The following is a 26,115-nucleotide window of genomic DNA, read 5'->3' on the forward strand; positions in this document are numbered from 1 at the left end:
TCCACATAATAAATGATTGCCAAGTACTGATAGTAGGCATTAGTACGTATTAATAGTAATTAGTACTAATTAGTGTAAGCAAAAACAGATCTTCCGTGGGGAGATTTTTTACTTTCAAAATGGTATTTTTTAAGTTAACCAGGTATTTTAAGTATTTATTTAAACAGAGTTCTTTCACATGAATCAGAATTCAATATCAGTCCTTAAAAAAACAGAATTTGTGCATTTTTTTAGTTGTTGTTTATTCCACTGAAAATAATTTGTTTTAATGCAAAATTTAAATCATGAACACTTAACTTGTTTAATGGCACATTGTCCTCAATAACTGTCCCCAACCCTGGAGACAAAACCCTAGCTGCTGCAGGGCATCCCTGCAGGACACATGCTGATCCAGGTGTGGACGTCCAACTCAACATCAGCCTTCAGTTTTAATGGTTACGTGCAAAGCAGGTGGAAGGAAAATGCATTTAGTCCGTAACCGATCTCCTCAAAGATGCATGCCAAACTTCCTGCTTCTCATTTACTTGACCTCACACAGCACGCACACAGCCCACAACCCGATCCTGCTCTCACAGGGCAACATCGGTGACTCTCTTCACAATGACGAGTCTGAGGTGTGACCTAAAACACTTTCACTTAAAAGAACAGTGCTGTGCTCACTCCCCGCTCGTCTGTTAAAAACAGCTTCTTTGGGTCAAACATCCCTGATATGAAGACATTTATGGACAAGATCATGCCTGAATAAAACTCAATCCTTGCAGTGAAGAGATAAAAAGAGATCATCTTGCAGTGAGTGAGGTACAAGACACATATTTGTCCTTCTTTGCCAGACTGGAATATTCCTAACTCTGGATGCATTTCATCTCTTCATCCTGCGTGACGCATCGTGTTGCCTGATTCATCTTTTTACTTGTCAACAAGGAGCATCAATGGATGTCAGTCGTTTTTGATGCCATTGCATACACAAGAAGGAATATCAGCTATCAAAACTAAAGAATGTGATCCCATTTCACGTTTCAGCCTCCGCGGTACTGTCAGCACACAATCGTTTGATGATGATGGCTGTAAAATGTCCGCGTGTTGTTGATTCACACAGAACAGCTCAGAGGTTAAAGTCCTGATGGAAAGAAACTTCTTCTAAGTTCTTGCAAACAAAACACTATCAATGAAAGTGATCTTAATTTCTAGTTACCAGTTTGTTTCTTTTACTTGAACCTTAAAACAATCAGTGATTTGTTCAGATTTTTTATTTTGCTTAGCCTTACCTGGTGTTTCCACATATGGCTTTATTGGTTTGGGAGTCTCTGCTTTGCTGTTAGCGGACTTGGTGGTGCTCTTGGACTCTGTTGTGGTCGTTACAGTGAACGTCCTTTGTGTGGTAGTGCTAGCGGTTGTTGTCATTGTGGTCGATGAGGCCCTGGCGGCCAGCGTCACATTGACTTCCCCTTTGTCTTCATATATGCTATCATTCCCAGTCGGGCCCCAGTCAATAAATCCAGCCACTGTGGTAGTCCGGCCCTCCTGAGACTTGTCAAAGCTCTCCCATTTCAGCTGCCTCTTGGCTCTAATTAACAACCTCCCACTCGATAAAGCCACCGGAGCTTCTGCTATTCCAGCCAAAGGATCACCTGTTTCTGTTTGAGAGTATCTCAACCGGCACTCCTTACATGCCACTTGTCCCTTATGTGCCAGCTTTCGATGGTTTTGACTTTTGACTTTTGGCCAAATTCCCACCTTGTTGTCTTGAGGTGGAGAGACAGGGTGGAGAAGCCGGCGTGCTAATGGGTTCACTGTTCTCCAGTGGAGCTTGTTGGGCATATCCCAGAGAGGCTGCAAGCGAGGCCGGGAGCGAGGCACCGATTTAGGTGTGAGTTTGATCCCCAGACCCTGTCTGAGAGGGCTGCACACGGAAAAGTCCGGGGAGAGGTGAGTCATGGCCAGCAGAATCCACACCCAGTGTCCCACACAGCTGCCTGGCCTCAAAGAGGATGAGCTGCAGAAAAAACAGCAAAAAATAAATGAGAAAAGTTGTTTCAGTTAAGTTAGATTAACCTCCATCTTTGAGTTACTGAACAGTTACACACATTAGCAGCTTCTGCTCATTTCTTAAAGACCCAATTCATACAATTTTTCAATGCATTTGCAATGTTCTCTAGTATAAAGGGATGCCTTGTGAATTGATCTATGGGGATAAAAGCTCTCTTTGCTCTGCAACGTTGATGTTTTATCTCCACAGATAGCAGAACTTATTCAGGCTTGTGCTATGTGGTGGAGTAGCTAATGCTTGCAGTTAGCTACCACTAGCTGAGACATGCTCTACTCTCTCCTGGATGCCAAACTACCAACAGCCTTTCCCGTCATAAGCCAATATGGGTGAGTCTAACTTTCAGTGTGAAGTAGGTATGATTTGCTTTTCTAATCCGTGTTTCCCCATCTAATACAAGTAAAACATGGTTTCTCAGTGAACTTGGACTTTGGCATTTTACCCCTCTACCTCAAACATACTCAGGTCATTTCATACAGTTATGGGTTTCATAAATCACTTCTTAAATTACAGTAGAAAAATCAGCCAAAGTCACTTCAGAATTTGTGCTTTTTTTTCCAATGAAATGCTGCTGAAAACTAAAACTTCTCCCATGATTTTACAGATTCATATCAATCCAGGGATGATTACAACATACAAGGTCAACGATGCATCAGCTGATCGTCATATTCAGCATCATCTCCCCCAGACACAAAGTCATCTGATTCCCAAAGGGCAGATTGATTATGCAGAGCTACATTTGGGAGATACTATGCTCTACTGGAAGAAGAGACAAAGTGATACTGCAGAAACTTTCACCTTTTCAGAGGCAGTGCATTAATTTACTGAGTAGCAACGACCAGCTGCTGTTGGTGTAAAAACTTCACTTCTGATGGCAAGGTGATAGATGGGCTGTGTATTCAGACTGAGACCCGGCAGTTGGCTGTTTTGCAAGACAACCTTCAGTGGCCCCTGGACAAAGCCACACATTGATTCAGAAGGGAGAAACCTTATTATGGGCTATCTTGAATCTCTGCTGTCCTTGGCCGATTTAAGCCCAGAAGGAAGGCTCATTTTAGGAGCCTCGCTGAGGTGATGACAGTCTAAAAAGTGCAAACAGGTTTGTCAGCTGTGCAAGGCAGCCCAAAGACTTTTGTTGCTCATCTAATTATAAAGCGGGCCTGTGCGAGTCAGCTCTGTCATTTGTAGTTAGTTTTAATGAGGCAATGTGTAACAGGAAAGCAGGTCCTGTAGAAAAATGCTGATTCATGGTGATTCGTCATGTGTTTATTACGTGTGTGTGTGTGTGTGTGTGTGTGTGTGTGTGTGTGTGTGTGTGTGTGTGTGTGTGTGTGTGTGTGTGTGTGTGTGTGTGTTAGACCAAATGTGTGGTAAAGCCCCTTGGGGGGCTGTAGAACCCGAAAAGGTGCTATACAAATACAGAACATTCACCATAATCTTCATAATTATCACAAATAAAGACTTGAAATGTTTCATAACGAGTGTCTCATGTATTAGTTTTACTTTTTAAGTTGAATAACTGAAATCAATTAACTTTAGCACTATATTCAAATTTTTGGAGTGTCACCTAAAGGGATGGGCAATCCTGGTCCTTGAGGGCCACTATCCTACATGTTTCAGTGTTTTCCCTGTTTCTACACACCTGATTTCAATCACCAGGTGATTAACCGGCTTCTGCAGGGCCTGATGAGCTGCTGCTCACAGGTAAATCAACTGTGTTGGAACAGGAAAAAGATGCAGGATACTGGCCATCGGGGACTGGAGTACCCACCTCTGGAAGGATGTTTCTATCAGACCTGCTAAAGGCCCTTTAATATTTGTAAGACAGACTTGTTCATTCTCAATTAAGACAAAAAATCAAAATAAAAAAAGATCAGTGTTGGGAGTAATGCGGTACAAAGGTAATTAATTAATGTAATGCATTGCTTTTTGCTGTAATGTGGTAATGTAAGGCATTACAGGGAAAGAAAATGGTAATATTTACTCGGTACATGTGTCAGTAACGCGGTAATTACAATGCATTTTTAAACCCAGAATCAAGATGTGTTCCTTAATAATTCAAATTGCGGGAAACCTGAAGAAAGATCCAGTATCTGCATATATTACATCATTTATGGACTCAGCTTTGCGGGCAGAGAGGACGCTGCGGTAACGGCTCAGCTGCGTCCTGCACGCGGCCGCTGTAACATTCACAAAATCGCTCCACTAAAACAAAATAATTCACTTGCAACCGTTCATATCAGCGCATATTCTCTGGTATTTTGTGCTTTTCTGACGTGCTTTGCCTCAGCTGAGTTCATAATCTGTACCCCGGTGATTTCAACTCATTACTGCTGGAGTGCCGCGCATGTGAAGATCCCTCTGGCTGATCGTTAGAAAGTAGGAAGTCTAGGAAACAGTTTTTTCTGGAAGACGGAGCATGCAGCATGCAGGAAGGTTAGAGAGAGAAAGGGCAGGAAATTATTCAAATAAAATCAAGAAAAAAAGAAAAAAGTAGGTAGATTTATCCCCAATACACATTTTTACCAGTGAAAAGCAATAATATATAAGCATTTAATATTTATACAAGTGATAGAATCAGATCACCCCAGAAGTCAGTCCCACATCCAGTGCCGTATCAAGGCATTTGGGGACCAAGGCAAATATAGGCTTGGAGCCCCCACCACCTCACTCCCTGCTCAGTTAATGTAAGATGGCAGCGTGTTGAGAGTACAGATTGTTGTTGCTTTTATTTTATAAACAATCATTTTAAAGCACTGTTATTAACAGCAATCCTAGCTCAGACACCACATCACTTTCCACACATATGTCATGAGCTCACTGAGCGTCAGATTACCAGATTCATATTGAAGTTGTTTTGGTGAAAGTAACTTAAAGTAATGCAAAAGTAGTGTAATGCCTTACAATTTAAAATCAGTAATATTGTAATGTAATGAATTACTTTAAAATGAGGGTAACAAGTAATAAATAATACATTACAGTTTTGAAGTAACTTGCCCAACACTGTTTTGCAGATTAAGAGGATTAAAATTTGTCTCTTTGACAGTTCATCTGTTTTTGCATATTTGCCATAGGTTGTGTGGAGGAGTGTACATAATGCATTGTATCTTTATGTAAAGGAAAATACATGGTAACAAACCACGCTTCCTTTTACAGTACAGTTCCATCTTCCTTACATAATAAATTCTGGATAACTAGCAGGTTAAGATATGATATTTTTTTAGAAAATATGTGGTAATTACTAGGGAAGTATGAATTATTACCAAGTAACAATGACACAGTTAAAACTGCCATACCAGTAACACTACTACTAATTACCAGGAAAGTGCATGGAAATGTGATTGAAACAAACCACGCTTCCTTTTGCACTACAGTTCCACCTTCCTTACAGGGTAACTACTCTGTAAAACTTTAATATCACTCTGATATTTACCTGATAATTACGAGGGAAATATGTGTCAGGTACCATGTAAACTACACACCCTGATGGACGTTAGCGGATTATAACCTACAATTACCAGGAAAGTGCATGGTAATTAGGGCCTGCACGACTTTATTTTTCTTAAAGTCGACAGTCAAGTAATGAAAGTCGAGTCGACTTCGACTAGTCGTTGATGACGTCATACGCCGGAAGCTGCGACGGGGGGGGTGGGGGTGGGGGGGTGGGGGGGCTCGGTCGGTAGGTTCGCTGGAGTTTTTGACAATTAAAATTGCGCCCACATTTTCTAAGTTAACACATCTCTTTTAACAACGGTAGTTTCTGCATCCTACTTCAGTCATCTCCCCCCTCCCCCTGCGCAGCAGCCGCAAACTCACTGATGCGCCTGCAGCCTTTCCTGCTGCTCTAAACATTAAAATAATTATTTCATTTTCTGTTCCTCACTTCTGATTACCTTCAGTGGTGTCTGTTTGTTGCAACCACCAGGTACAAAAACTAACTTGTTTTTATTTGACTATTTTTCTGTCCTGTCTGTTTATTATCTTCCTGCATCTCCTCTCAATCCTAAAGAAAAACTGCTACCTGGGTTCATATATATTCACCTTATGAGTTACCTTTGAACTGCAGTTCTAAAAAGATCTACCGACCGCAAAAACAGCGGAGTGCCGCTGCTCGCCGGCCGACTACAACGGGACCGTTTTTGCTGCGGAGTTCATGCCGGAGCGGGGCGGAGTGGAGATAGTGGAATCTTGGGGGTGCGTCACCGGAGGACAACAGGTGATGCGCCTCGCTCCGCAGCAGCGAAACGCATCAGGCACAAATAACAGACAGAAAACATGAAAGGAAATGAGCCGACATGAACGATCGCGTGTTTAATTTGTTTTTGAGGTGGTGACACCTGATTTGGCGGTGCTCAGGACGCAATGTCTGGAGCGCACGTCAACGATCAGAGCTTTGCATGCGCAAACTGGTTAAGATTAGGATGGGGGTGAGGGGAAGGTTAAATTGCAAGAGGGAAAAGGTCACAGTTTGGTTAAATGTCCGTTTTACCGCCGGTGTCAGTACCGCACAGCGCGTCGCCTCCGCCTCGACCCAGACACGCAGGGGCTCATCGCCTGCTGTCTTTTCCGAGGACTGCATCTTGTCAGTCAGTGTCACGTGACAGCGACTAGTTGATGACAGGCATAAAAAGTCACTACATAGCCGTGAAGTCGACTAGTCGACTAGTTCATACAACCCCTAATGGTAATATGATTGAAACAAACCACGCTTCCTTTTACAGTACAGTTCCACCTTCCTTACAGGGTAAGTTCTTGGTAATTACCAGGTAAAGACCAGAGTGATTACTACCCTCACTGTCACTGCACAGGTTGATTGGTAATACATAAGCTATAATACTATCATAATTCCTGGAGAAATACATGGTGGTTTGCAGTATATATCTAGTTAATACCAGGTAACTAGTTGATATTTAGCAGGTAAATATGAGATAACTACCAGGTAACTACCAGGTAAATAATGTGATAATTTATACCTGGAAATTACCTGGTAAGCACTGGGTAATTACAATGTAACTACATTTAATTACACTGTTATTACTTAGTAAATACATCTTATTGCCCGATAACCCAAGGTAAATATTTTTAACTACCGGGTTTAAAATCCACAATATACAATTCCTCCATATCTACAAGGTAATTATTGGGTACACCCCAGGTCATAGTCAGAAAAATATCTTGTAAATGCCAGGTAATTACCTGGTAAATATTGGTGATTGCAATGTAATTACATTTAATTACACTGTTATTACTATTAAATACATCTTATTACCAGGTAATTACCTGGTTATTACCAGACAGTAAAAAGAATGGTTACCACAATAATAATAATAATAATAATAATAATAATAATGGTTCTCTTGCAATTGTCTAAATCCTTCGCCAATAGCATGTTTCAGACCAAAAGCAAATGGACCATCTAGAGCTTGGTCTCGCCAAACTGCCACACTTTCCTCGGCCCTCTACTCATTATGCACACATGTATTTAGCAATAGAACACCACTGGTGTGAGAGGTTCACCGATCAATAATATCAGAGAAGGAGAAAAAGCCGGCTGCTACCACTTCAACTTTAGGACAAACTACCAGAGTCCCAAAAATAAAAACACCATTTGAAGTCACGGACAACAAAAGAGGCCTAGAAAACTGCCAATGTTTCTCAATGCCAAGGAACCTTGCCTCTATGTCTCATCTTGAGTTGGCTGATCAGTGACATCACTCACTGCCAAAGCAGTCACAATTTGCTGACGTCTGTGCAAGTTCTGAAAGGGCTGGATTTGAACGGAGACACAACAGCTGAGAGGACTTGGGCATCCTATCTCCTGGTCAAGTTCCCCATCCAAGGAAATACCCTGGAGTTCTGGTGATGGAAACATGCCTAATGTCTTTGAAATTATGCCCATCATTGACATTCTAACATAAGCATTGTTTATTTTAGTTGATAAAGTGAACAAACCAATTCTACATTTTCAAGCATAGAGATTGTTGGCCTGACAACAGCATATACCATGCTTTTTTATCTTTCACTGAGGTGTGAGGGACCACCAAGCTACTGACTGAGGAATAATTTAGAATGGCATTTTAATTGAGCCATAAAAGGAGATGGATGCGATCACCAAAGGTCTGTGACAAGGTCAGAGTACTATCGACAGTAAAAAATATGGCTGATTATTTGTCTTGTAAGAGTTTTGGCCCTGACTTCCAACCAGGATCCTGGCACCGGTCCAACCTGCAGGCTCGGGATGACTCGGTGTTAAACTCTGCGTCCAAATGAATGCAATAGCCAATGTGGGAAGTGCTTGTCATTATTAAGATGACTTTACAACAGGAGACGTCGAGCTGTGAAGGCTTAAGGAGCATGTTTGCTAAACACTTAGCCCTCAGAATGAGGCTTGTTTGTGATGAAATTTTAGAGAGAGTCAAAAAAAAAATGCTGAGAGGTGATAAAAAAGGGGATTTGTTAGTTTTCAATGCAAAACAGTATTTTGTATTATTATAACGTAAAGACATAGCCCTACAGTATAATAAATTATATGATTTATTTTCCTATTTATGCTTTTAAATGTCTGGTTTCAGTTATTTGCATATAAAGGTCAATACTCACATATTCAACATCTATGTATATTTTGTTTTTTAGACAAACTAAACATTCTACCTTTAGTGTAACAGTAGTAATACTCTACGGCAGGGTGTTGGTGTACCTGGGAAAGCAGCATCTGGAACTATGCAGGTCAGAAAGGGACCCCACAGTGGAGCTAAACAGAAGGTCTTGAGATGATTCCAGCAATAAAAATAATAATTAATTTTAAAACAATTGCTGAAGCTATATTTCTAGCGTGACTGAAAAAAAATACTCTATTCAATTATGGGATATAAGTGAATTTGAGCTGAAGCCTTTTTTTCCATGTTCTGAATTATTTAGTAGCATATTTGTATCGTCAAATCAGATATCTGGGGACTTTGCCTCTGTCCGTGCGCCCCAGGGCAGCTGTGGCTACATCTTAGCTCATCACCACCAGTGTGTGAATGTGTGTGTGAATGGATGAATGATACACTGTAGTGTAAAGCGCTTTGGAGTCCTTACTCTGAGAGGTGCTATACAAGTGCGGGTCTTTTATCATTTATTTATCATTTGACTATCGCTATTTTGTGGGTCTGAAGCTGTTTTAGTTCTAGACTAAATGCTAGTTTAGCAGTAAAACTTAACTCATAAAGATACTTCATTCAAATGTTTATCTAAAAAAATGTATCACTTTATGCCAAATGAATGTTGTTGCTTACATTTTTATTCTTTAAAGCTGCTTTGTGCCACTACTTATTGCAAAGACACATTGTGCAAATGTGTCTTAAGTTAGCTAAACTGCATGAACAATCTTTATTTTACAGGCGTGTATGAAGTTAATCAGCTTAACTACTTCGTTATAATTAACAATTTAGAACTTCTACCAAGTTACACCTCAAAGTAACAACTTTTTCTTGGCCACTTACTGAAAACCAAGGCCAGATAAAACATGTTCGCAAACAGACACTTTTGCAGGCAGCAGAGATTAAGTTAGACCATGCAATGCTATTATTAACGAGGATTAGAGCCGAAGATCTACAATCAAAGTGTCTCTTGAAGGATATCCTTTGTTGAGTTGAACAAAGCATATAACTTGGCTTTAATAAAATCCGTCCTTGAACTGTTTAGTTAGAGCCAGAAAAATGTTTTGCACATCCAGTCTCTTAGATATTAATGTTGGAACATGAGTCCATTTTTGCAGACCTATCTGGCTGAATATGTTATTAACGCTTATTATTAAAACAATAAATTAGCGTCAAAGCTAAAGACCAAGTCACCCCTATATCAGCTGTATAAATGAGTGTTTACTAGTGCTGTAGACATGTGCAGTCCTTATTTAGATGTTTTATCTTATTTAAAATTTAAAACAAATTTCTGCCTAAAACTATCACTATTGCTCCCTCTTCAGGTTAAAACTTTGCATTACATTGAATTTGAATCAGCCATTATTTATGGCAAACCTCTTCTTTCCAGCGGCCGTGAAAGCAGTCACGTAATATTATAGAGGCATTTTACCCACAAGCTCATTCCCAACCAGGTGGCAATTCTGACGCGAAACAGGAGCAAAAGCATTCGACACAGCTGATCTTGTGATGTCACAAAATCATAGCAATTCTATCAATCATAACAATAAGCAAGGAGAAAAATAGTTGGTCTGTTCTCTTTTGTTTACATCGGCTACGGGGGTATTAACAGGAAATGGCATACATTTACCTGCATTTAGAAAATTTCCAGATGTTTTACCTGCTTTTGTGTTTGACTTCCTGTTTGACGCTGTCTAAACTGCAGAGTTTGAGGTGTTTTTGAAGCAGAGCATGTAAAAAAAAAAAGAATTGAAATGTAATGATAGCATCCCCTTGTTTCTGGGGTGTGTCCAAAACGTCACTCCGCTGGGGGAAGGAACTCATTCACTAGAATGGCGGCTAATTGCTGTGTAGAATGTTTCACAGCCATTTTGCATTGATTTCGTGATTGATTGCATTGGACTGCAGCCGAATCTTGGCCACGACTCCAGCTGGCTCGGCCAAACTTGAGCCAACACCAAACGATACGGCTCAGAGGCGACGCCTCCTTTAGGTGCATTTCTCAAACCGAATATAAGAATGTAAGAAGGTAATTAACCAGGAAAGAGGAGTGTTGCTGTTCTAGCTAAACCAAAGTTAAATTTTTATAACAATTATTTCATTACTGTATTTTGAAATTGTAAAATTAAACATTGCAATTGTTATTCTACAATAACCCACCCCTCCGTTTAGTGTGTAACTCTGACATTCAGAGGTGCTGCCTGGATCTTGGTGTTTGGATTACATACCTCTTATATAACTGTAATCACAAGAGCACATGCTTGGGATAAAATATCCAAGCTGGAAGTAATATTTTCTAAGAACTGCACTTTGATAATTTACGAACCACTAACCCACTCTGACATCCCACATAATGAAAATATAATTTGGAAGTGCTCTGCACAGATGGCAGAAGTGCTACAGTCAAGGCTTGAACAAACCAGATTGCTTTCTGATGGGACCGCGTGCCTGGTGTCCTATTTTATGAGCACATGCTACATCATGCTGTCATTGCTTACTCCAAAGTTTAGGTAAGCTTTCACAATATGGCAAGACATCCCCGTGGTGGGCCGTGTGACACTGACACACCCAGAGCTTCCTCACAGTTTTATTGTTAGTGGTGAGACATTTAATCCTTGTTGAGGTAGTTTATGACAGTGGAACTTGGCCAAAGCAGTTATTTTGGTGAGGGGGAACATTATGCACATGTTTACTGAAGAACTGGGAGAATTCATAGCTGCAGGTAAACCACATGATCTCTTATTTTTGCATTATTTAGCGACCCTACAGGCTATCTTCAGCCCTGGATCTCAGCACGCCCAAGCCTGCACTTGAGCCAGACACACTGAGAATCAAATTACTTTGTGAAGTTATGGAGCAAACCTTTAATTAGTGCATTCAGTGGCCTGGAGGACTTGGGTTTGAAGGTCAGCAAAAGACTTGCTGCACTGATGATTTCAACCAAGACTTGACAGACGGCAGATGAAAGAAGCACCTTGGGCTTTGATTCACAGACACTCGTTTGCTTTTCCTCAGAAGGATCGCAGAGAGATGGTGCGAGGAAGAGAGGCGGGGAAGACCCTGGAAAGGGTCACACAGGGTGACAACCAACCACTCAGTTACACCTGGGGTCAATTTAGGGTTGCCATTTAAACCTAACATGCATGTTTTTGATCTATGGGAGGAATCCAAAGTACAAGGTTTCTGTAAAACTGAATATCCTTCCCCAGTAACAAAAAATAAACAAAATACAACTTGGGTCCAAATAACCTCATTTTCAGCAATAAATCCAGTGCATTGTGAAGCACATTCTTAGGCATGCCTCGCCTGTAGGTGGCAGTAGTTGGTGTCTGCTGAAAAACATTCCTTGGATGTGGAATAACTAGAAGGCAGGGAAACAACTGTCTATAGGGTTTTCCTTTGCCTGTTGTCTTTGAAGCACACGTGTCAATTTCAAGGCCCGCGGGCTGCATCCAGCCCGTCAAGCCATTTTACGTGACCCACCAGGGCTTAAAAGGCATTTTGATCTGTGCTTCTGCATTTTTTAAAAATGTGTGTTTTATGCATAAAGCTTGGTTTATGCTTGACGCATTCACTTTCTGCGCGGTGATGCGGCTCGCGGATGGAACGCGCTTCACAACTCGCAGCTTTTATGGTTCGTGCGGCTCGTCTCTGCGGTGAGCCAATATTCTCCCAAACTGAACGGGGCAGCATGGAGCTCTACGGCATGCACCCAACACTACACCATAGTAGAAGTAGAAATGACATGTTTACAACATGGCATTTCAGCATTTTTAACAGCGTTCTCATCTTTTCCGACAGTGCGAGCTATTTCTCTCCAAGAATTATTTACAACATGTTGATCACGGTGATCTCTGAGAGCTGAATCATACAAATGTCTGTATTTACAAACCTCTGCCATACTAGTTCTTGCTGGTCCGCCATGTTTTTCCGCGTCCGTCCGTCCGCGTGCTTAGAAATTTTCCGAGGTGCGCGTTGCAGAAATCTTGGGCCGTGCAGAGACTCGGTGGAGGGGCGTGGTTGTTAAAATGACGCAAAACGGCGCAACTTTCCGCGCGGAGCCGTGCGGACCTCGCGAACGCGTCAAGCATAAACCAACCTTTAGCCTCACAGCCATCATGCAGGAGGTGGATGGACAATTTGCAAGTCCCCACATTGGTTTGAGTTTTTGAAAGAACCGTTTAGTACATTTTCACTTTGTGTAGGTGACAGACCAAACCGTAGCATAGCCCAGAGGGATGCCCAGCTGTATGGGTCTGAAAGCTCAGACTCAACCCTCTCAATGTCTTCATGGGTGACCCCGCCAGGAAAGAGAGTGGGAGGGTTAAAACATATTCTTCCCTGTTCGGAATAAACTTTCAATCCAGCAAACATGATATTTGATTACTTTCTATCATGCATGTCCAACTGCTGAAGTGTCTCCATGTGAAATGTTCATAGAAAGTGAGTGATGTAACAGGAGATGTAACATGTAAAGTTTCTGAGCCGTATTTTTAGATTCTGCTTTCTGGCCCTGGTATGAAAGAGAACTGGAGGAGGGTTCACCAAGCTTGACTTCTCTCTCTGTCCTCTGCGCCAGTTTAAGCTGTACTATATTAAGAAAATCTACTTCCAACTTATTCTGCACTTCTTATGAATGCTTCTGTCAGGGGGGTTTGGATTAGTTGCTGACAGTCGCTCCAAATGAAACGCATGATCCTCCTGCTCGAAAACTGCAGCCTGAATTACAAAAGCAGGGCCTTGTTTTATTAAAACATCACCAGTCAACGGCTCAAAGTCCGATTTATACGACTGAATAAACAGTTTAGAGTTAGTGATGAATGATCTGAATTCTACAACTATTTCCCACTCGGCTGTTGACAAAATATGCTGTGCCTTTTAAATTAAGATCTACAGTTAGATCTTTACAGTTGGAGACATTTTTAACAAGTAGAAGCCGTAAATGTGACACTGAAGTTAAATCAACGAAACAAACAATGAAGAATCATCTGAAATGTACAGAATAGCACATACAAATCTTCAGTGGGTGGTTGTTTTGTAGCAAGATGATATTTTTATCCATGTGTTTAGCCCTGGTTGTCATACGGACACATTTCTGGCGTGTCTCGTGGTCGGCTGTGTTTCTGCATCATCCCCTTTGCACCTCGTTTGTGTTGCATGCAGAATTAGCTGCCTTTCATGTCTCTTGTTCTCAGCAGCACAGTGACCAAGGCCCTGTGGATTAAGTAATTATATTTCCCCTCCTGTTAAACTTATGTAACTATACTTTGAGGGTTTCAGACGGAGATGCTTAAATGGGTTTTTGACAGTAAAATTCAGGGTCTGTCCAAACTGATGTTATTTGCTTGTTTAAATTTGTCACGGTGTATAAAGCTCCTCCGCACTCTCAGCACTTACACGCTGCTCCAAGACAGCTGTGGATGCTTAGAAGAGCAGACACTGGTACAGCATTATCTATAGGGCTATAAAATGTTAAAATGTTTATTTTTAAAATGAAAATGCTATGTAAAAATAAACTAGCATTAATTTAGAGCTGCTATAATAATTTTGGAAAACAAATTATCGTAAAACATTTTTACGTGCCTCAATGTTCTGACATAGTATAAAAAAATTTCCCTCACATTTGTCTTAAAACCTCTGCCATTAACCATCCGGTTGTCAGTCTAGCCCAGTGGTCCTCAATAGGCAGCCCGCGTCCGAACCCTGCACGAGTATACTCATAGACTAACTTGTTAAATCAACAAACACTGATCTGGTGTAGTTTAGGATCTGAAATGAATCATTGCAGGAAAAATGTTGTATTTAACACATTCCTGATTAATGCACACATTATTCCAATACTTTGGGATTGGAACAAATTGTTCATTCAACAATTTTGATTATATCAACCTATAAAGTTGTCAAGTCATTTCTGATTCAAGGAAGATGAACGTTATTCAGAGTGACAATGCAGAAAGTCTCGTCTTCTGCATGGCCTTGTCTTCCAGCACTTATTATGGCTAACTTATTTGGTTGCGAGGTCGTAGGTCCTTGCTTTTCTTGTTTGGAGGCCAGACAGATGTAATGCTTGTGTCGGCACATTAAAAAGTTAATTTCTGTACATTTTGATGAAAATACATGACCTTTGGGTACGCTACATGACAAACTACAAGTCCCAAAAAGAACAGAAAACAACTTCAGTCAGACAACAAAAGACAAATCTGGGCCACAGGGGTTTAGCTCCATCTCGTTTCCTCCGGCATCGCAGGTTTCTGGTTCTGGCAGAAGCATCTCAGGAAAGATACCTGAAGGGAGGGGTGAGTGTTCCATAACTGTGTTTGCATTCAAAACCTAGCTCACAAATCTGTTATTACAGCTTCAAGGAATGCACATTTCATGCCTGAGTTTTAAATTAAGATTGATTTCATTGAGAGATGGTAGAGTTGCATTCACTGTTTTGACCAGAATTGGCTAGATTTAACTGTGGTGGCCATTTTTAATGTGGCTGATTCTCAGCCTTAAAATCCAAATTCACTTGTTTGTTTTTTCAACACATCTGCAGTGGTCTCTTGAATAAAGGAGTACGTTGTGAGGCAATCTATGTGGGAAAAGCGCACTGGCGCTCCTTTGTCAGGAACTAGAAATGAGCCAGGGTAGAAGATGGCAGGATTTGGAGTCTCGGGGTGTTTCTCAATGCCAAGGAAGCTAGCCTTGATGTCTTGGCCCCGCCCCGGATGCGTAGGAGATACAGGGACTGCAGAATTATTAGGCAAATGAGTATTTAATTCACATCATCCTCTTCATGCATGTTGTCTTACTCCAAGCTGTATAGGCTCGAAAGCCTACTACCAATTAAGCATATTAGGTGATGTGCATCTCTGTAATGAGAAGGGGTGTGGTCTAATGACATCAACACCCTATATCAGGTGTGCATAATTATTAGGCAACTTCCTTTCCTTTGGCAAAATGGGTCAAAAGAAGGACTTGACAGGCTCAGAAAAGTCAAAAATAGTGAGATATCTTGCAGAGGGATGCAGCAGTCTTAAAATTGCAAAGCTTCTGAAGCGTGATCATCGAACAATCAAGCGTTTCATTCAAAATAGTCAACAGGGTCACAAGAAGCATGTGGACAAACCAAGGCACAAAATAACTGCCCAAGAACTGAGAAAAGTCAAGCGTGCAGCTGCCAAGATGCCACTTGCCACCAGTTTGGCCATATTTCAGAGCTGCAACATCACTGGAGTGCCCAAAAGCACAAGGTGTGCAATACTCAGAGACATGGCCAAGGTAAGAAAGGCTGAAAGACGACCACCACTAAACAAGATACACAAGCTGAAACGTCAAGACTGGGCCAAGAAATATCTCAAGACTGATTTTTCTAAGGTTGTATGGACTGATGAAATGAGAGTGAGTCTTCTTCTCCAGCCTTCAGAGAGTACAGACGCTTTTTCTCAGCTCCCTTATCTGTTTCCCCAAGGCTCTTGTCCTGTCAGCCTACAGAGCACTTCTCTGCATTTCTCCTGAAACCACTACTCTTTTTTTTTAAATATGGACCTAATTAACTGGTCATTCAACGCGATTGATAAATTTTTTTCTACGATGAGAACGGAGAAGGGGGCTCCCACCTGTCCCGAGAGGACATTCACAGCGGGATATGCACTCGATTCTTGGGAGGTCTGGCAAATCGTGTGCCTTTCTCAGTTGTCCATCAAGGACGTGGAAGATTTGTGGACGTACGGCCTGATGATCACTGGATTTCTTCTGATTGGAGTGGGAGGATATCTGGTTTTCTGGAAATTTGGGAAGACGGGAGCGATTGGAGTGCGACCCGCGCCCATGGAATGTGCCGCTCGTGCGGTGACCTCACAGACTGGGACGTTACTCGAGGTGAACCGTAAGCTGGATAATGTCCTCGCGGCGTTGCCTGTATTAGTACGCAAGATGGATATCATCTCGGAAAGGGTCGCCAGACGATGTGGGGATGTTTAGTAACATAAAATTGGCTCACTGGTGGACATGAATGACAACTTATAGAATCCAAGGCAGAGAGGAAAATTATCTCTGCCTGCCCCAAACAAAAACATGTTTATCCCTTATCTGACGCCAAGACAGCCTCTCAAGGCTGCTCAACACTCCACCACGAAAGGAGAAATGCTGACAGATGCTGTGTCCCGACCTTCCCCCCCGCCTTCAGATTGTGACTTCTGCTGAGGTCAGCGACCTGCGGGAAACTCAATGTGCTCTCTGTTCCTTATCTCTCCCTCCCACCTGTTGGTCTGCAGCTGGTTGATGCGCCGTACCGGCAGCTCCCATTGGAGGCTTCAGGATCCCGCCCATCCCCGCCTCCCCATCGGACTCTGATGTTTGTATTTGTGCTGTGTGTGCTTCTATGTCAAGGAGTTTTTTTTTTTTTTTGTATAATAGAGTTACTCCCCGTTGGGTCTAACTCTGCTATGCCTTTTTATTTACCTTACCCCCAATTATCCTCATGTAACACCCTTTTCATCTATCTATTAAGGTAGCGCGACTCATGTTGCGAATGACCGCAATCACCAATTCTTGTCATGTGTCTTACCCATGTATGTCTGATCTCTGAATTGTGTGCACTGAAACTCAATTCCGTTTATCTGTATGTCCTGCACATGTGGTAGAAATGACAATAAAAACGACTTTGACTTTGACTTTGATGGACCAGATGGATGGGCCCGTGGCTGGATTGGTAAAGGGCAGAGAGCTCCAGTCCAACTCAGACGCCAGCAAGGTGGAGGTGGAGTACTGGTTTGGGCTGGTATCATCAAAGATGAGCTTGTGGGGCCTTTTTGGGTTGAGGATGGAGTCAAGCTCAACTCCCAGTCCTACTGCCAGTTTCTGGAAGACACCTTCTTCAAGCAGTGGTACAGGAAGAAGTCTGCATCCTTCAAGAAAAACATTATTTTCATGGAGGACACTGCTCCATCACACACGTCCAAGTACTCCACAGCGTGGATGGCAAGAAAGGGTATAAAAGAAGAAAAACTAATGACATGGCCTCCTTGTTCACCTGATCTGAACCCCATTGAGAACCTGTGGTCCATCATCAAATGTGAGATTTACGCCGGGGAAACACCGGCCGCGGAAGCGCCGCGGAAGCGCCGCGAAGCGCCGAGAAGCGAATCGCTCACGAAATTCGGCCACTGCTCGCCGCTCCTCAGTTCAGATCAGACGCGCCCCAGTCGAGGCGCGCCTCAGCTCAGCTGTAATTTTTCTTTTAAACACTTGGTGTCCTCCATTTCCTCTCGGCCTTTTCTCTGCTCTTTTCCTCTACGTTTGAGTGTTTGTGCGCGCGCGCGCGTACGTGTGTGTGTGAAATAATATGAGAGGGTGCTCGCTGCAGAACTACAAAGGCGGAGCTGCACCATAAGGTGGAGCTGCACCAGAGTCAGCCCCGCCCATTCACGCAAACTCAGCCTAGCCCACTGACTTCCGTTTTTGTTTTCAACTTTATCGCAAACTGACCTGACCCACATGAATTACGGCTGTTACTAGTTTACAGTCGTTAATGCTATGTTCTATGCTCCAATTAAACAAGATAAATATAACTTGCTACATGACAAAGTCTGAATATATCCCGAAATAAAAAAGTTTCTCTTAGCGAATGTCTGCCCACAGCCGCTCTAATAAAACTCCTGTACAACAGCATGTACCATTGCCATGTGGGTTCTGGTAGTCCAGTGGCAAGTTTGTCCGACTTAAATTATGCTTTCCCCTCAGCTGATGCTGGTTCGATTCTCGGAGGGGTCGGCAACAATCTATTTAGCCAGCTGAAACATTTAATTTGTTCATATTTTAGTTGTAATGTTCATTTTCAGCAAAATATTTATGTCTCTACAAGTTCTTTGAATTTGGTCGTTCCTAAACAGCATTTTAGTTGAAACTCTGCTCACAGATGGACTCACACTGGCTCAATAAACGAATGAATAAATAAAAAAACACAGTAGTCATTATATGTTAAACGGCATACCAATAAATTGTTGTAAACATAGTACTGGCAAGTGTAGCTAGAAATCAGGAAAAGAGAATACGGATTATTTCCACTGCTGGGAGGCGAACCTGCGCAAAACTGCATGTCAACCTGACACCATCACCACTACACCACCACATCTGATAAAAATTAGGTGGCGTTACTCTTTATTTCCCTATTTGTTGTGTCTTTGTAGATGGGATGTATGATTTTTCTGGCGGTGTCTCAGTAGAAGTCATTTCAGAAATAATTTGTCAGAAAATTCACAGAATATCCAGATTTGAGAACCAAGACCAGACCCGCTTCGGGGGAGGAGACCAAATTGAAGCTGAGATGGGAAGAAAATGCATGAATGAGGCCAAAAATGGCTTTGGCGTGTTTCTTATGAGGAAATGACAACATAACATGATTAAAAGTTCCAAAAGTTAGATTTTTAATTATATGGAACCTTTACAAAATCTGTTCAATTCACTTCTCAACTCCGTCCTCAATCTTGCATTTTTTAGCTATAACACCCTCTTTGGTTCCAGAATGTTATAAAGTCTGACAACTGGAAGGAATTGGACTGACAGAATGGGCGGGGCTGATTCTGGAATGGGCGGGGCTGACTCTGGTGCAGCTCCACCTTCTGGTGCAGCTCCGCCTTTGTGGTTCTGCAGCGAGCACCACTTGAATAATATTATAAATAAATATTTTCCTTGGACGTGGACACTGTGTGTGTGTGTGTGTGTGTGTGTGTGTGTGTGTGTGTGTGTGTGTGTGTGTGTGTGTGTGTGTGTGTGTGTGTGTGTGTGTGTGTGTGTGTGTGTGTGTGTGTGTGTGAACCTATGTTTCTGCCAGTTGAATCTCTTGGAACCCGCTCCAATTCTGCAGCTATATCCTAGCAGTTTCTTCCGAAATGGGTACGTAAATAATCATGTTTTTCGGGGGTCGTACAGCTCCTTGTGTTTCTCAACTTCCATAATTAATTTAAAGTCATCCAGCTTAACTGCTTGCCTCAGACTTTCTGCCTCTCTGTCCTGTTTGCTCCGTGAAAAGAAGCCCAAAACCACACACCCCTTCACGCGGTCACACACGCACACAAGTTCGATGTGTGTATGTGTGTGTGTGTTTGTGTGGTTTTTCTGCAGTGTCTGATTACGAACACATTTGATTGCGTAATTTTATTTTGAAATGCTTTATTTTGTTAACTTTACCGGCCTGCCTCTTATGTCTAGGTTTGACTTCCTGCCAGAATTGACGCGATTCACCCGCGGCTCGCGAAAAAAATAGAGCCGACGCCGAAATGATCGCTGCACGGCGCGAGGCGATTCGCGGCGCTTCGGCGGCCCATGTGGTCTATAGAATAGCTTAACAAGGGCGCCAAATGAAGGCGGTCCCATTTTCGCGGCGCTTCCGCGGCCAGTGTGTCCCCGGCGTTACAAGGAGGGAAAACAGTACACCTCTCTGAACCGTGTCTGGGAGGCTGTGGTTGCTGCTGCACGCAATGTTGATGGTGAACAGATCAAAACACTGACAGAATCCATGGATGGCAGGCTTTTCAGTGTCCTTGCAAAGAAAGGTGGCTATATTGGTCGCTGATTTGTTTTTGTATTGTTTTTGAATGTCAGAAATGTATATTTGGGAATGTGGAGATGTTATATTGGTGTCACTGGTAAAAATAAATAATTGAAATGGGTATGTATTTGTTTTTTGTTAAGTTGCCTAATAATTATGCACAGTAATAGTCACCTGCACACACAGATATCCCCCCAAAATAGCTAAAACTAAAAACAAACTAAAAACTACTTCCAAAAACATTCAGCTTTGATATTAATGAGTTTTTTGGGTTCATTGAGAACATGGTTGTGGTTCAATAATAAAATTGTTCCTCAAAAATACAACTTGTCTGATAATTCTGCACTCCTTGTACATCATCGGGAGCCGCCAAGAAGTGTCCCAATGTTCATGTTCTACCGAGGCATGTGTTTTCCATTTTTTAGCCATTTAGCTAGCTGAGCAAGGATACATGGGAGGTGTCTTGTAGCCTAGACTTGGTCAAAAATTACCCAGAATACACCGCAGCATTTTCAAAAGGATGGCAGATCACAAGCCGGCAGCTACTTTGGGGGAAATTTCAAGTTTAAAAGTAAGTCAAATTTTTTAAAATGCTTCATTTAGATGCAAATAAGTTATCTATGGTTGGTTAGTTGCTTAGTAGCTGCAGCTTTGGTGGCTAGCGGGTGGTAACTCACTTATATATTTAATTTAACAAACATATACACAATTTAAAAAGTAAAAGCCTTGTTATATATTTAAATTGAAACTTATACGTATAAAATACAACGTTATCTCCCATGTCACATGACGTTACATGATCGCCGTGGAAGCCGCTGTCACGTGATCCAAGTCTGTTCCATTTAACCATTTTCTTTAAACAAGGAAGGACAGTGTCCTCGTAAGCAAGGCGTCTAGCCTTGCAAGGCATCGCCTCACGAGGCCAGGTGCCTTGACATTGAGAAACACCCTCAGTTTCTGATATTTGTACATCTCGCCTCTGATTGGGTAACAGAAACGCGATTCTACCACTGGCAACGCTGATGTTTTATCATCACAAGTAACACAAGTCTGAAGGAGTTCTGCCTTGTTGTAGAGTTGCTAATGCTAGCATTTAGCTTCTACTAGCCGAGAGGTGCCCTGCTGTCTCCTGGACACTAAACTAACAACAACCTTCCTCGTCGTAAGCCAAGATGGGTGAATCCATGACCGCTATTTTTCAGTGACTAGCTTTTCTATTGCACAACAGGAGAAATAAGGGTAGAAGACTATTTTCAGCCTGCATGTCAAACCAAAATTGGCCAGTCATATTTCAAACATAACAATAGAAGTGAACTTGGTCTTTAATCAGCTGTAAATGAGCATGCATTGGCTATTTTCTGCGGTATCTATCCAGTGGTTCATGAGAGATTTTCTCATGAGCTTGACTCAATTTTTGAGTTAGAATTAATCCCAAAGTTGTACTACAACGTCAAATTTAATTTTGATGTATTTTACCAAGTTATGGTTGGTTTTTGTATTGTTTTCCATGTTCAGCTGGCTGGTGTAGCCTTCTTTAAATATATTCATTTTAAAATCTTTAATCATCCATCTGGTTTAGAAGATATTGTTCCTGCTGCTAAAAGACAGGGTTATCCTTAAAACGCAACCACTTAAATTGAGGAAAAATATAGAAATAAAATCTTGTGCAGTCTGGAGTAAACATTAAGACTCTAGGATGCCAATATTTTAGCAATATTGTCAGAAATCACTCAAATCTAACCATTTTCTATCAGTTTCATGTTAATTAGCTGTAAGGGGCCATGTTGAGTTTAGTTTTGTTTGACTTCAAAAGAATCAGTTGTAGACTTAATACAAATAGATTCTTTAGTGGACATAGTGGCATCAAGCGGTTATGGCTTTAACTGGAATAGTGCCATGAAAGGCTGAAAAGGTACCAAAAGACTAGAACAAAAAATTCACTGGAAGGCTGAACTTGTGAAAAACCAGTAAACTGAAAGACTGAAGATGATCCAACAAGCCACACGAGAAACAAAGGGGAATATATGCAGGTGCAGATTATTAGTGGAATGAGGAGCAGCTGGGCTGATTACCTGAATCTAATTCAGGTGTGACAGGTAGACTGACCCAGGTAATTGAGGGGAAACACTGACTAAATCACCAATCCCAGTTCTCAACATGCTGCAGGTTTGCATGCTTCCTGCTCCAAAACACTTGAATAAACAATTTAATCGCTTTCCTAAAGAGCAAGTCAGATTAACTGGATAAATGGGCTGTGGACATGTGTGTTCTTTATTTTGGCAATTTAGTACATATTTTTTAAAATATAAATATTCTGCCTGAAACCATCAGTAGCACCCTCATCAGGTTAAAAGTCTGTTCCACATTTGAATTGTACTCAGCCATCGCTATTGGCTCAGAAGTGATTGGTGAACTTAACTGATATCTTTGGCATAGCTGAACTGCACTCCAGCCAAGTCATGGCCACGCCTCCAGCTGGCTCAGCACTGGTTGCCTCGGCAACTCATGAGCAGAAGAAATGATACAGCTGAGAGCTGCTCGCCGCCTCTCATAAACCTCCCTCCCTTTCCTCTGGGAAAGAGAAATCCTCCAGACTAGGAAGATTGCTGCTGTTCCTGTCCGAGAGACGCTTGTGTGTGTTTGTTGGCGGCTCGGTTCTCCAACAGGCGGGTGTGTGTGTGTGGAGAAGGGTGGGGGCTTTCAATCACTGTCACAGCGCAGCTATCTCGGCCCACCAGGCAAGTTCTCATTATGGCAATTTTTTCAAACAGGAAGTGTGGGTGGAGTGAGACTTGGGGGGGGGGGGGGGTGGGTCCAACTTGCTCTTTAACATGTTGAATTCTGCTGAAGTTTATCTGTTAACAGTTAACTGTTAATGTTGATGACAGAAATCACAAGATAGAAACTAGCAAATGAACCTAAAAATGCTAACAGATAACAAAACTACACACTAAACTCCTGAACCCACAGAGGCAAAACCAAAACGGCTTATCTAAAGCTGTTTTTATCAAGGAATTTCAGTGTTTAACTATTGTTAAAAATTAAGATGAACAAGGTTGAAATAGCCCAACAGAAGCAGGCAATTTAACAAAAAAAAGAGCTAAACTCATCTATTGAGAATTAGAGGTTAGTAAAGAATAATCTGACTTTTTGAACTCTTCCTATGCACCCAGTAAAACAAACTATTATCTCAGCAGCTAATCATATAATGCACCTAATTATTGCTTCTGAATTGAATCCCTGGCCTACTTCTTGTCATCTACTACTGTGATCTCCTGCACAAAGTAGGTCTTAATTAGAAATGGTTGGGAGTGTGCAGGAGCGAGGCCTCCACAGAAAGGTTTGCCACCTGAGGGAGGTGAAAAAGCTACGCTTCCTTCAATCCCCTCATCTCGTGTCCCCAGGCGCCATCAGTAAAACTTTTATCAGCGTGGTCTCAACAGCCCTGCCGCTGAGTACACATAATTTCCAGCCCATGCAGTCATTTAAAGGTGCTTTGTTTGAAGGTGACTCCACCTCTGCAGAAAAGCTCAGTGTGATGGCAGACTCTATCTGCCAGGCGGGATTTAGACGGGCTTTTTTTTAACTTCTCACTGGGATGTTTTTTTTTTTTTACCTGTTCCCAGAAAGGTGCTGCTATTCAAGGCTTCTGTTAACAATTTCAAAGTACAAAAAGTAATAATTTATTCAGGGTAGTGCTGGCAATTGTTAGGATTATTTACAGGCTGAACTGTGGTGTCCATGTCACTCCCACTCACTTCTAAAGTAAGCAGCTGGAAGAAAAAAGGCAGATTCACTGGGGAGGAGGTATACCAGCAACAGGTCACGAAGTTTCAGGCTGCTGTGGGAGGTTTTCTCTCGTGGGTCTGAACTGGCACAGCGAGAGGTTAAAATGAGACTTTGTGAGTACATGCTGGAGGATTAAATATAAAAACCCGCTTGTTTCAACTCAGCTGGCTTTCTCTTTCTACTGTTGAAATGTGAGCTTAGAACTGTGAAACAGATGCACTCACATTTGCATTTCTCTAGACCAGTGGTCCCCAATCTCATCAGCGGTTAAAGTTGCACTGGCAAATGTTGGAAAACAAATTAGTTAAAACATTTTTTTCATTCCTCTCAACAACATTCAAACACAGCTATAAATATGTTGTGGAGAAAAAAAATGAAAAAAGTAACAGAGTGGTTCTCTCGTATTTGTCTAAAAACCTCCACCAATAACTCGTTTCTGACCAAAACCAACTATTAGACCATCTGCTAACTGTCTCGCTGAGCTAACACACTTCCACACTTCCCTGGGTCCTCCACTCATAACACACTCCTATATTTAACACCACTGGTGTGAGTTAATAATGTCAGAGAGGGAGAAACAGCCGGCTGCTACCACTTCAACTTTACTTCACAGCAAACTTCCAAGAAACCCCCTAAAAGATCAAACTACATGAAAGCTTTCATTCTATGGTTGTACTTTAAGCTGGAGTTTTGCTTCATGACCACTTTCAGATATGTTAACTTCTTTGCTTAACCAATACTTGAACTGAGCAAAACAGGCCTTGCTGCTCATTTTAGCGCACAGGAAGTCACCCAGTCAGCGTTTGCAGAGTTTAGACAGGAACTATGTTTAGTCTGATGACCTACAAAGGCTTCAGAACTAAATACATAACAACCTAGGATGTTTTCTTCTACTTTAGCAATGATATTAAAAACTGCCATAGTAAAATGAATTGGCTCAAAGGAGACAAAAACAGACTAATGATGGCAGGTGTGTCAAAAACCATGTGAGAAAAGCACAATAAAGGCTTGCGCACAGCATGGATTCACTAGTGGTGTGTTTAGGTGCACTAGGAGGTGTTTTTGAGCCCAAGAACTTTTCCTCAGACCTGTAATTAAGCAAGTACTGAAGTCCTAAAGTGTATACATATTTTGTGTTTTGTCCAAGCTCTGTTCAATTGTTACTAAGCAATCATTCATGCCAAAAATATACATGTCCATCTCTTCTGGCACTCACAGAGTACAGACGCTTCCCTTTTTGCTCCCTTATCTTTTTCCCCAAGGCTCTTTGTCCCATCTGCCTACAGAGCGCTTCTCTGCATTTCTTCTGGGAATCCCTATTTTTTAGAAATGGATTTAATTAATTGGTCATTCAACGCGATTGATAAGATCTTTTCCACGATGAGAACGGGGCTCCCACTTGCCCTCAAGGGACACACGCAGCGGGTTATGCGCTCAATTCCTGGAAGGTCTGGAGGATCATTTGTCTCTCTCAGCTGTCCATTGAGGACGTCGAAGACATGTGGATATTTGGCCTGATGATCACTGGATTTCCTCTGATTGGAGTGGGAGGATATCTGGTTTTCTGGAAATTTGGGAAGTCAGGAGCGATTGGAGTGCGACCCGCACCCATGGCAAGCACCGCCCGGGCGGATGCCTTACAGACTGGTACGTTACTCGAGGTGAACTGTAAGCTGGACAATGTCCTTGCTGTGCTGCCGGTATTGGTGCACAAAATGGATGCCATCTCGGACAGGGTCACTGGACGGTGTGGAGATGTTTAATACCTGAATTGGCTTCACTGGAGGACTTGAATGATCAATACAGACTTTCAGGCAGAGAGGAAAATTATCTCTGCCTGACCAAAACAAAGTCTTGTTATCCAATCTAACGCCATAGCAGCCTTGGAGCTGCATGCTACAACCCCCACGATGGAAGGAATGCAGACAGATGCTGTGAAAACCCGACCTACCACACCGCCTTCAGATTGTGGTCTCTACCTAGCGAGGTCATCAAAATGCAGGAACTCAATGTGCTCTGTGCCCTTTCCCATGACCTCCCACCAACCTGTGGACACAGTTGGCGGGGCTGCTCCCACTGAGGAAACCAGGATCCCATGTTAGCTT

The 26,115-nt window shown here is 42.1% G+C and overlaps 1 protein-coding gene across 1 annotated transcript in view; it reads right to left on the reverse strand.

Annotated features, from left to right (window-relative positions):
- ajap1 (adherens junctions associated protein 1) overlaps positions 1-26,115 on the reverse strand; it is an 84,377-nt gene that overhangs the window by 35,936 nt on the left and 22,326 nt on the right. The window contains exon 2 of the mRNA XM_015967463.3: positions 1,266-1,993. Within this exon, the coding sequence (XP_015822949.1) occupies positions 1,266-1,993 (728 nt within the window). The remainder of the gene's footprint in view (positions 1-1,265; positions 1,994-26,115) is intronic.

This window comes from Nothobranchius furzeri, chromosome 15 (genome assembly GCF_043380555.1).
Source record: "Nothobranchius furzeri strain GRZ-AD chromosome 15, NfurGRZ-RIMD1, whole genome shotgun sequence".
NCBI lineage: Eukaryota > Metazoa > Chordata > Actinopteri > Cyprinodontiformes > Nothobranchiidae > Nothobranchius > Nothobranchius furzeri.